The sequence below is a fragment of the Bos mutus genome, chromosome 22 (genome assembly GCF_027580195.1).
Source record: "Bos mutus isolate GX-2022 chromosome 22, NWIPB_WYAK_1.1, whole genome shotgun sequence".
Lineage (NCBI taxonomy): Eukaryota > Metazoa > Chordata > Mammalia > Artiodactyla > Bovidae > Bos > Bos mutus.
Genome location: NC_091638.1, coordinates 65,410,896 through 65,422,205, shown reverse-complemented (window position 1 = coordinate 65,422,205; position 11,310 = coordinate 65,410,896). Strand labels below are relative to the sequence as shown.

Sequence of the window (11,310 nt, the reverse complement as noted above, 5' to 3'; positions counted from 1 at the left end):
TTTTTGGCTCAGCACCCGCTAAGGGCACTTGTGTGTTCAGATACACAGCTGCAGCCCTGCCCTGACCTCCAGCCCGTGCTGTGGGCCAAGGTCGCCCACCCACCAACCAGGCCTGGGTTCTGAGCCCAGGCAGCCGGCAGGGAGGCCCTGGTTGAGCTCCTGGGTGGGTTGGGGACAGCTTCCTACGGGGGCCTCAGGGCTGGAGGGCTGGGGTAGGGGCTCCTGAGAAGAGGTGAAGTCCAGGGATGCACTGTGCCCTGAGGAGCCAGCCCTGGTTGGTGTCCTCGGGCACCTGCAGGCCTGGAGGCCTTCCTGCCGCGTGGAGGCCTGAGCTTTCCAAGTGACCGGTCCAAGTCCCGGCCCCGGTCCCCCCATGTGCGTTGTCAGGACCCCACCTGGTTACTCTGGGGCCTCAGAAATGTTAGCGGTGCTGGGGTTCCGTCTGGTGTGTGGAGGGGGTTTGGGGGGTTGCACCCCAGGGGCTGGGACAGGGGATGTGGGCACCGGCCCCAACACCAGAGGTCCTGGAACCTTGGCCTCTGGGCCACACAGCAGGGGCCTTGCTGGAGAGGCAGCCGGGGCTGTGAGAACAGGGAGCTCGGGAGTGGAGGCCTGAGGGGGCCAGTCCTCGGGGCCACGTACTTGGGGGTCAGCCGGCCTGAGGGGGTGTTGTGGCCTGGGCTCCGGCATCGCCAGGGCGAGGCAGAGGGCGTCCAGGGTCTGCTGGCAGAATGCCAGCCACCAGGTGGAACTGCTCCCTTGAAGGGCAGTTCCCTCAATTGGCCGCCCTGCCCGCCCCCACCCATCTCCACAGAAGAGGGGCGCTCTGCTCCAAGGGTCCCCAATGCCTCTGCCCTTGGTCTCTTCCTGGGGCCTGTGTGGTGAGCGGTTGCCCCAGATCTTCCCACAAAGGGGCGGGGGTCCCAGGTTGGATCCAAAATGGTTGTCTCCCACAGCCCGTCGGGGCGAGGGGTGGTCAGGGAGCTGGCCGGCCGGCCCGGGTGGAGGCCGTCTCCTGGGAGGGGCTCTAGGCTCTGGCTGGGAAGTCGGGAGGTGCAAGGCACAGGGACACCAGGCCGGCTCCAGAGACCTCAGGACAGACAGTTCTGGAAGGCGGGAGGGGCATACAGCAGAAGATGCCGCGGCCCCTGGGGTAGGGGGTGGGGGGCTCGGTGTGGACATAATGTGTTCTTCCCGGGCCGGGCTGTATCAGCCGGCACAGAGCCTGGAACTCAGGAGGTGTGATGGAAGCTAAGTTTCCAGAGGGAACAGGGGGGCCTTGGGTGGATGGAAAGGGCACCGGGCTTAGCCAACAGAGGGTAGCGTGGGGATCACCCTCCCCCTAGCAGAGAAGTGGACAGCATCCCCGGAGAGGGAGCAACTGGAGGTGTAGACAGGCCCACCAGGAGCCGGGGCACGAGACCTGGGGTACGGAGCAGGCTGTGTGGGGAAGGGAGCACGGAAGGGCAGCCCACCTGGGCCTCGGATGCCCGTGGGGTCCTCAGTGTGGGCACAAGCCCACAGACAGGACAGAGGGCAGGAAGTCTTCCTCAGTGCAAGATAAAAAACGTTTATTGATACACATTTACTGTCTTTCATAAAACCTCCGTTGACCAAGCTGGGCCACCGTGGTTGCAGGTGGGCTGGGGAGGCCAGGGAGAGCCAGCGCCCACTGCCCCGCGGGCCAGGCAGACGGTGGCTCAGACGCACCAGCCGGCACGGAGTCAGAAAAGAGAGTGAGTCACCCAAGCTGGCCGAAGCTCCTTTCTGTGTCCAGCCACTCGACAGGACAGAAGCCCCGTCATTTGGGCCACCCAAGGGCTCCCCAGAGGCGGGAACGTTGTCTGCAGAAAGACGGGCCCCTGAGGTGGTTAAGGGGCAGCTCTCCCCCGCAGCTCACAAGATCACCTTAAGAGGACAGAACGGAGCCAGGAGGTGTCCTCGCGGCAGGAGGAAGTTGCTGGCCCGACAGGCGATGGTGCTGGCCGAATCATTCTCGGGGAGGGCTGCCTCTCAGGGCAGGAGGTGGACAGGGCTGAGTGATGCCCTCCTCTCCCTTCCTGACCACCCTGGGGCCAGGAGGAGCCCCACACCCGGCCCATGGCCTTGGGGCGACTTCTGTACCACAGCTCAGGGAAGGAGCGGGTGGCCGGGGGAGCCTGGCAGGGTCACGGGGGGCTGTCTGTCTTGCTGCCCCCCTCCCCAGGGGCGCTTATGCCCTGGGAGAAGGCGGCTCGCAGGCGGGAGCAGCTTTCTCTCCCTGCGCTTGGGCCCCAGGGCTGCTGCCAGCTCATGTCCCTCTGTCAAGGGTCTCTGAGGTCACGTGGGCCCCGCCTCGCCTGCAGGTGCCCGGCCTCTCAGGAGGCGTTCCCTGAGGGACATTGCATCTCCAGGGTGACCGTGTTGGGTGTGCCGCCTCCTGCCTCCCCCGGCTCGGCCCCGTCTCGCAGGGCCCGCTGGAAGACCACCCTGAGGGGCTCCCACAGGCGCTGCGACTTGTCCCTGCCGGCCAGGAAGTAGACCACGGGCTTGGCGCAGCTGTTGATGCAGAGGCACAGGTCGGTGACGTACTCCGGGAAGGGCGCCGGGATCCGGAAGACCCAGAAGAGGAACCAGTCGATGCCCAGGTAGATGGAGGACACGAGGAACACCGAGACCACGGCCAGGATGACGTGGTTGAGCTTGGCCGAGCGCTGGCGCCGCCGGGCCCGGCACTCCACATGCAGGATGAGCGCCAGGCAGGGCAGCACCATGAGCGGGCAGAAGACCAGGAAGAGCAGGATGCCCAGGAAGGCGTCCATGTGCGTGCAGCCCGCCCCGGACGCCTGGCGGCCCAGGAACACGCAGAAGTAGTTGTGGACACAGGTGACCAGCAGCGACAGGGCCCAGAGCAGCGAGCACACCACGGCCGACAGGCGCTTGGGCCGACGGCGCCAATACCAGGTGGGAAAGACGACCGACAGGCAGCGCTCCGAGCTGATGGCTGGCAGGAGGCTGACGCCGGTGAGGACCATGCAGAGCCCCGCGATCCGGGACACGGCGCGGACGTAGTCGGCAAAGGGGCCCAGGAAGCCCCCCGTGTTCAGAATGGAGAACACAGCCTTACTAAAGAGGTAGCCGACGTCCGCGCTGGCCAGGTGCAGGAAGTAGACAGAGAAGGGGCTCCTCTTGATGGAGAAGCCGAAAAACCAGAGGACCAGCCCGTTGCCCACCAGGCCGCACAGACAGAGGAGCAGGAAGATGTAGTTCATGATGGCCGGCGGCGGCAGCATGGTGATCTGCTCGATGGTCAGGAAGCCACGGCTGTAGAGCTCGGGGGCCTCGCTCACGCCGGGACACATCTGTGCAGGTGTGGAGGGGGAGACGCAGTGATGCTGGCTGGTCCCACCCCCACCCCCGCACCTGCGTCCAGGTGTGCTAGGCTCCGCCCCCGGGGCTTCCTGCTGGCTCAGAATCTGCCTTCAATGCAGGAGACCCAGGTGTGATCTCTGGGTGGGGAAGGTTCCCTAGAGAAGGAAATGGCAACCCACTCCAGGATTCTTGCCTGGGAAATCCCACGGACAGAGGAGCCTGGCGGGCTACAGTTGACGGGGTAGCAAAGAGTCAGACACGAGTGAGCGACTGAGCATGCGCGCATGCAGGCTCCACCCCCAAACCCGCGCCCGCATCTAGGTATGCTAGGCTCCACCGCAAACCACATCTGCTTCCAGGTGTGTTGCTCCTGATGACAGACTTGTCTTTGGAGCAACTAACTGGCTCCAACTGGAGCAGAAGACACTCCTGATTCTAGCACTCTGTGCCCCTGAGTCTGGAGGGGGCAGCCTACTGGAGTGATGGTGAAAACAGTGAAAATGATCAGTCCCTCATCAAGGGGCCTGACATCCCACTGCCCAGAAAATGTCCATATTGTGCAAGAAAACCGAGGAGCCTTTCTACACTGAAGGAAACTGAAGCGGCGTGACCAGTCATTGCAGGGTGTGAGCCTGGATTGTACTGTGGGTCTAGCCATCGCTGTGGAGGCGATTACGGGAATGACTGGGAAGTGTGAATATGAACCATGTCTCCAGATAATGGTATTGGACCCATGCTGCACTTTCTGAACAGTAATGCACTGAAAACGCTGTACAGAAAATGCACTGTTGCTGCATGGGAGGGTCCTTGATCTTAAGAAGACATAGGCTGTTTGGGGGCAAAGGGCATTGGAGTCTGTAATTTACTTTCTTTTTAAAAACTTTTAAAATATGTATTTGGCTGTGCTGAGTCTTAGTTGCGGTGCATAGGATCGCCACTCTTGTGGCATACGGCGTCTTTAACTGTGACATACGATCTCTTAATTGCGGCATGTGGGATCTAGTCCCCTGACCAGGGATCGAACCTGGGTGCCCTGCATTGAGAGCTTGGAGTCTTAGCCACTGGATCACCAGGGAAGTCCCTGTAATGTACTTTCAAATAGCTTTGGGAAAGAAAGTATCTTCAATGCACTTATAAAACAGAAAGAGACTCACAGACTTCAAGAATGAACTAATGGTTGCTGGGAGAGAAGGGATAGTTAGGGAGTTTGGCATGGACATGTACACACTGCTGTATTTAAAATGTATAACCGACAATATAGCACATGGACTCTGCTCAGTGTTATGCGGCAGCCTGGGTGAGAGGGGAGCTCGGGGGAGAACGGATACTCGTATGTGCGTATGTATATGTATGGCTGAGTCCTTTCCGCTGTTCACCTGAAACTGTCACGTTAGTTTGTGGCTATTCCCCGACACAAAATGAAAGGTTTTAAAAAAAGATACTAGATAGGAAGTAAAAGTGACAACAGGCTAACAGAGTCGATAAAGGTTTATGCGAATTTACAAAACTTGCAATTTTTCTACTAAAACATGAAAACATTTATTCAAAAGAGCAAAATCACTTGCAAGTTACCAAAAGTGACCCTTGACCCACAGTGGGATCAGAGAGACCTAGGGAATCAGGGTGGTCCCCTGCTGGGTCTGGGTGACCCTTTGGTTTTCTGGATCATGAGGAAACTGGGTCTGGCCAGGGGGTCCCTCGAGGAGGAGACGCTGGAGGCAGTGGCTATTTATAGAGCTGTGGGGGAGCGCTTCGGTGGTTTGACACTTGGTCTGGCTGTGTGAGTCCATCTGGCTAAATGTCAGTCTTGGCTGCAGGGTCTGGGCTGGCGTAGAAATGCATGAAGGTGGGCCAGGTGCAAGAAACCGGCGAGTGGGGGGGCAATGGCAAAGCAGAGGGCACCTGTCCTGAGCAAGTAGGCAGCCGCCCTGCTCCAGCTGGGGGGCTCCAGGGGGCACTGGCAGACTGAGTGACGGATCATCTTTCCCCCACTCCCCAGAGAAGTCAGAACTCGAGACTGTAAATTCTGTGTGTGTGCGCTCAGTCATGTTCGACTCTTTGTAACCCCATGGACTGCAGCCTGCCAGGCTCCTCTGTCCATGGGATTCTCCAGGCAAGAATACTGGAGTGGGGTGCCACTTCCTTCTCCAGGGGATCTTCCTGACCCAGGGATCCAAGCTGCGTCTGTTGCGTCTCCTGCACTGGCAGGTGGATTCTTCACCACTGAGCCATCTAGGAAGCCTAGATCTTTAAATGTTCTTTATCCCAATGTTTAAACGTTCACATCTAAAAGAAAAAACACTCTGTGGGCCAAGCACAATGCGTCTAAATGCTGGATTCTGTTCTCAGGCTATCTATTTTGACCTCTCGTCCCAAGTGGCTGAGGCTGCCCAGAACACCATCACTCCCCTTGACATACGCCGGCAGACATCACTAATCCATCCCAGCACTCTTTCCCACAGAGCCTGAACCTCGCCTCCCTCTAAACACCTCCTGGGTATCAGTTCCTACTGCTCATGACTCTCCCTCCAAAACAAAAGCAAAACAAACAAACAAACAAAAAGCCATAAGGTTGTCAGATCAAGCCCACTCTGCTGCTTTCCAAATGGCCTCCCAGCTCTGGCAGAAAGCTGGGTCCTGAAAGATGGCTTTCTGGGCCTGACGCCCCATAACAAAGGGAGAGCACTTTTGGCCTGGCTCCGGTCAAGGGGCATCTGCAAGCAGGGACTGGAGGGTGCTGGTAAACTCTGGGTTGACCCCATGAGCTCAGGGTATGGGGGTCCTAGCCACTACTCAACATTCTCTAAATACATTTACTGATGACTCCACACCTGTCTGTCTGTCAGCTCTCAAACCCCTCGTGCTGTGAGTGTGTGTGCTCAGTCGTGCCTGACTCTTTGCGACCCCATGGACTGCAGCCCGCCATGTCTCCTCTGTCTATGAGATTTTCCAGGCAAGAATACTGGAGTGGGTTGCCATTTCCTCCTCCAAGGGATCTTCCCGGCCCAGGGATAGAACCTGCATCTCTTGTATTGGCCGGCAGATTCAGGAAGCCCATCAAACGCCTTGCTGCTGCTGCTACTGCTAAGTTGCTTTAGTCATGTCCAACTCTGTGTGACCCCACAGACAGCAGCCCACCAGGTTCTGCCATCCCTGGGATTCTCCAGGCAAGAATACTGGAGTGGGTTGCCATTTCCTTCTCCAATGCACGAAAGTGAAAAGTGAAAGTGAAGTCGTTTGGTTGTGTTCGACTCTTAGCGACCCCATGGACTGCAGCCCACTGGGTTTCTCCATCCATGGGATTTTCCAGGCAAGAGTACTGGAGTGGTACTCCAGTACTACTTCTCCGAAAGGCAAACGCCTTAGCTTGCTCTTATCTCAGCCTTTCCTGTTGGTGGTTCTGAAGAACCTCCTCTTAGCTGGGGAGGAGAGGCATAATCTACAAGACCGCTGACTAAAGGAGTCTGTGAAGGACCAGCTCTGCGCCCAAGCGACCCGGGCAGCAGGGCCTGCAGCTGACAAACCAGATCACTCAGAGCCTCTCGAAGGCTGGAAAAAATCTGCAATCCTCTCTGCAGAGTCAGAGCGGGAGGGCCAGTGAGTCACTGGGCGTGAGCTGCCATCCCGGCCACATACCACCTTGTAAAATGCCTGCCTGGAGCCTGGTCCCCTCCCTGGGCTCTGCCTCTTCTCTGGGGGTTTCTGGAGACTCCGGAGCTGGTCCCATCTCTGCTTCCCATGGCGGCCACCCCACAGCGGTCACCATCGGAGGCAGGAGGGGGCTGCAGGCATGGTGGGGAGGTGCCTGGGGCTAGGGCTCAGGTCCTGGGCAGGAGTCCGGGCTCTGCGGTCCTCTGGACTCACCCCCACTGAGTCACTACACTGGTGTGAGTCTTGGTTTCCTCAAATGTTGTACCCGCTAAACTCAAGAGGTCCTTCCAACTTGAGAGGGTCTTGTCCAGGATTCAGAAAGAACTCCAGAGTTTCCAAGGGCCTCAGAGAAGTAGGGACCGGAGGAGCAAGGGCAGAAGGGATGGGTCAGCCTGATGGACTGTCAGAGTCTCAGCTGCAGGATGGTGCCTGCATGCGGAAGGTAAGCCGTGGCGACTGGACCCTGGGTGACACTGGCAGGGTGGGCCAGAGCCCCCGGAGCATGTGACATCGGAGCCCCTTTGGAGCCAGCCTTGTAGGGCCTCCTGGCAGGGCCTAGCTGTGGGAAATAGCTGACCGCCCCATCTCCACAGGGAAGAGAGAACAAGACCTCTGGAGGCTGGTAACACAGGACAGGATTTGAGGGTGTCCAGTGATGAAGGCACTGGGGATCCAAGAACCTGGTAAGCAGTGCCAGGCCACACAGCCCAGAGGGGCCCTGTCTGTCCCGAGCTCGAGGATGGGTTCTGCGTGGCAGAGTGTGTGTAAGCAGGACATACTGGGGCAGCGTGCCCCTCCCATCACATCCATCCCGCACACCCCGGTGGAGGAGCCCCCTCTGTACGGAGCTGATGGAGGGACTTGCCTTGTTCCAGTTGGTGGGGTGGGCCTCCCAGGAGCAGTTTCCAGCCATCTCCAGGCCCGGCCAGTCCACGTTCCTCAGGGCTCCTCTCACAGCTCACCGGCCTGCACAACCCACTGGGCACGGCAGAAAGGGTCCCATCAGGGGGTCAGTGTCCTCCACGCCCAGGTAGACCCCTCCCCAGGCCCGTAGGGCTGTCCCCTTGGAGGGCAGGTTCATGAACCATCCCCTGGTTCCCCAGAGGCAGGGCCTTGTGGGAGGCACGGGGCTTCCTGCTGAGTCCAGAGCAGGTGGCATTGTGTGCACCGCCCCCTCCTTCCCCGGGGGGAGGGGTCCTCATTCACACCCCTGCTGATACCCTAGTGGCACCTCCTGGGGAAGAAGTCCTTCTCCTTCCCAGCTCTGTCTGACATTTCTGGAGCCAGACGGTACCTGGGGATATGATTGTTCACCTGCACACACTTCTTGGGCACCACCTTTGTGTCCAGCCAGGGGTGGGACAGGGGTTCCGGGCAGTTAGTCCCAGGAGGGAACGTGGGAGAGAAAAGATCATTTCTAGCCAGGAAGACTCCCTGGAGGAGGAGAAGGCAGCCCAGTCACCATCAGCATTGCTGTCATCACCCACCATCAACCCTGGGTCAGTGAGAGCCTGCTTGCGGACACCTGTCCTCCTGTCTGGTCCTGGGTACCAGCGAGGAAGCAGGTGTAGTCACTCCCCCTGTGATGAGGGCAGGGAGGTGAGGTCACCTCCCTGGGAGGGTGGTGGGGAGGACACTACGGCTTTTCAGATTTGTGTCTGCAGAGCCTAGATGGGCTGAAGAGGCGGGAGGCTGGAGGGGCCAGCCCTGAAGTCGTTAGGGTGGTCCTAGCTCCAGGTTGGAGGAGGAGCAGCTGGGCTCGGCCTGGACTTCAGGTCGGGTTGGGGAGGGGGCGGCTGGGAGAAGCGAGGGGTGGCCTGAGACTTGTCCATCCTGGCCGGGCAGAGCTCATTGGTGGACTTGCCACGAGTTCACTCGAATTGACCGCGGTCCCCAACTTGAGCTCAGCCTCAACTTGGCAAGCACCCATCCCTCCCACCGTGCAGGCGGGAAACTGAGGCAGTGAGTGGAGGAGGGGCCTTGCGGGGGGGCCCAGCCGGGCGGCGGGGCGCTGGGCCCCTCCTCCTCCTGACTCCCCCGGAATTCCAACCCAGGCCGCCACCGCCAGTCGAGGCCATCACGCGCCCCTCCGCCCCGGGCCGGGAGGGCCGGGAGGGCGGGCCCGGGCGGGCTCTGGTCATTGGCTGCGCGGAGCGGCCGTTCTCGTGAGCCGCCAGCCCTCTTTAACCACCGGCCTCCCGGAGACCCGGGCGCGGGGTCGCCTGGAGGGGCCACCCGCGGGGCCGCGGGCGGGGCCGGCGCGGACAGCGGGGCTTGCAGCCGATGGCTGCGCGCGGGGTGGGAGCCCTTTTGCGTGAGCCAGCTCGTGAGGCCTGACCAGTGTGGGTCTGCAGATGGCGAAGGAGCAGGGCAGGGAAGGGGTCGCAGGCGTGCGTATAACTGTGCCCCCTACCCCCGCCCCCGTGGCGGTCTTGACTCTCGTTGGACCCCTGTCCCCGTTGCCACGGACAGATCTCAACCTCCTTCACACGCTGGGACTTGTTGAAACTCTCCGGGTGCCTGCAGCCCTCAAAGTGCCGGCCTCAGCCGGTCTTCCCGCGGAGTAATCGCCCTTCCACCCTCTTCTATCTCCTCTGTCCCTACTCTTCTGCTCATCCTTCCAGACCCACACCACCCCGAGGCCTGGGCCCCAGGCTCGATGTCCTGACTTGGAGGGTCTCCCCTGTTCCCCTCCGGCCAGGCTAGACGCCCCCCACCCCACTCCAGCACACAGATGCCCACCCCCCACCCCGGATTGCTGGCTGGGACCTGCCTGCGATGGGGCTGGGCACGGAGTGTTGACTCGAGGGATGACTGTCGCTGTGTGTGTCTGAGCCCTTGTCGCCCTGCCATGGGCCAGCTGAAAAGCTATTGCACCCTTATGGAGGGACCTGAGAGCCAAGTTGAACTCCACGTGGGCCGTGGAAGGACATGTGTGTGACATGTATGAGGGATGCGTGTGAGCGTGTGTGCTCCTCATGCTGGGATTCAGCCTATGACAGGGCTAGCTTGGGCTAACACAGACAAAAGAAAATCTGCCAGTTCAGCTCACTGCTGACCTTCCCTTCAAAGCAGGAGCCCAGGTGGCCTCCGGCTACCTGTCTGCCTCCCCTGGCCTCAGGAAGGCCCGCATCTCTCACTTCCATCCCCTCTGAGCCTGGCCCGCCGGCTAGGCAGGGCTTTGCTCCAGGAGGCCTGGCTTGGTGGGAGCCAGCAGCCTCCAGTTCTGCCCTCCGTCTTCCCAGCTCCTTGTCTCCTTGTCTAGGGGGGCTGCCGCCTGGGCTGGGTCTGACAGAGCCAGCTGTGGGGTGGGCTTGCGGCTGTCCCTGCCCCTGGACACAGGGGAGACCTTTCGGAATGCTTCAGGAACAGACAGCTTCGCCCAACGCCAACACCCCACTAGGCACCGCCCGCCTGGGAGAAGGTGGGACGCAGCCGCCCAGCCTCCGTGGCTGAATAGCCTCCTTCTCCGCGGCTTATTCCTCGCTGTCCACCCCAGGGCTGGCCCCGAGCTGCTGGAAGCGCAGTCTGCCTGCGTGACAGCAGTGGGATGCTGCCTGCTGGGTGTTTCCCTTCCTGCCCTTCCAGAAAACTCACTTGGATGGCTGGAGGCTGGCGAGAGTAGGGGACGGGGCGGGGGGTCAGGGGGGAGTCCCCACCTCCGGAGGACAGAGCAGGAGCTGGAAGCAGAGGACAGATGGCTTGGGGGTCGGAGTGCCAGGGCCTGCTGCACAAGAAGGGGACTCTCAAGTGGCCCCGTGTCCTCGGAACTCCTGCAGCCTCAGATGCTGACAGCACTGCTCTGGGGGTCTGGGGCGGGGTGCTCCTGCTTTGGGCCATGTGATTTCCAGGGTCTGCCAGCCTTGAAGGTGCCCACCTCTCTCCCTTTCCCTGCCCAGGCCTTCACCCTGCAGCCCTGGCTCCCGAGATGCCCTCCCTGGGCCCCGGGCATGTGGCACTACCTGCAGCTGTGGGTCTGATCCTCGGAGGCCTCCCTTTGGCAGAGGGCTCCTCCCGCGATGTCCACCTCTGGTCCTGGACCACCCGGGCGGGCAGGCCAGCCCGGGGCACTGCCCGGAGGCTCAGGAAAGGCGAGCTCGGACTGCAGGAGAGCCTCGCCTGCCTGCCTGCTGGAGGAGACGGCTTTGGAAGTGTAACCCGCCCCAAACCCAATTCCAGGCCCGGCAGGAGGGGGCGGGGACGGGGAGGAGGGGGAGGGGCCGAGCCGGGATGAGGCTTTGGGAAGGAATGCCCCGCTCCGGACCCCCCCGCCCCCAACTCCCCCGAGCCCCACTGGGAACTCAGCTC

The 11,310-nt window shown here is 60.9% G+C and overlaps 1 protein-coding gene across 1 annotated transcript; it reads right to left on the bottom strand.

Moving 5' to 3' along the window:
- Positions 1-1,554: 1,554 nt before the first annotated feature.
- MRGPRF (MAS related GPR family member F) lies at positions 1,555-11,179 on the bottom strand. The gene is made up of 3 exons (XM_005908901.3): positions 10,965-11,179; positions 7,868-7,980; positions 1,555-3,341 (listed from the first exon to the last, which is right to left on the bottom strand). The coding sequence occupies exons 2-3, from the start codon at positions 7,913-7,915 to the stop codon at positions 2,358-2,360; spliced, it is 1,032 nt and encodes a 343-aa protein (XP_005908963.1). The 5' UTR covers positions 7,916-7,980; positions 10,965-11,179; the 3' UTR covers positions 1,555-2,357.
- Between the last annotated feature and the right edge of the window lie 131 nt (positions 11,180-11,310).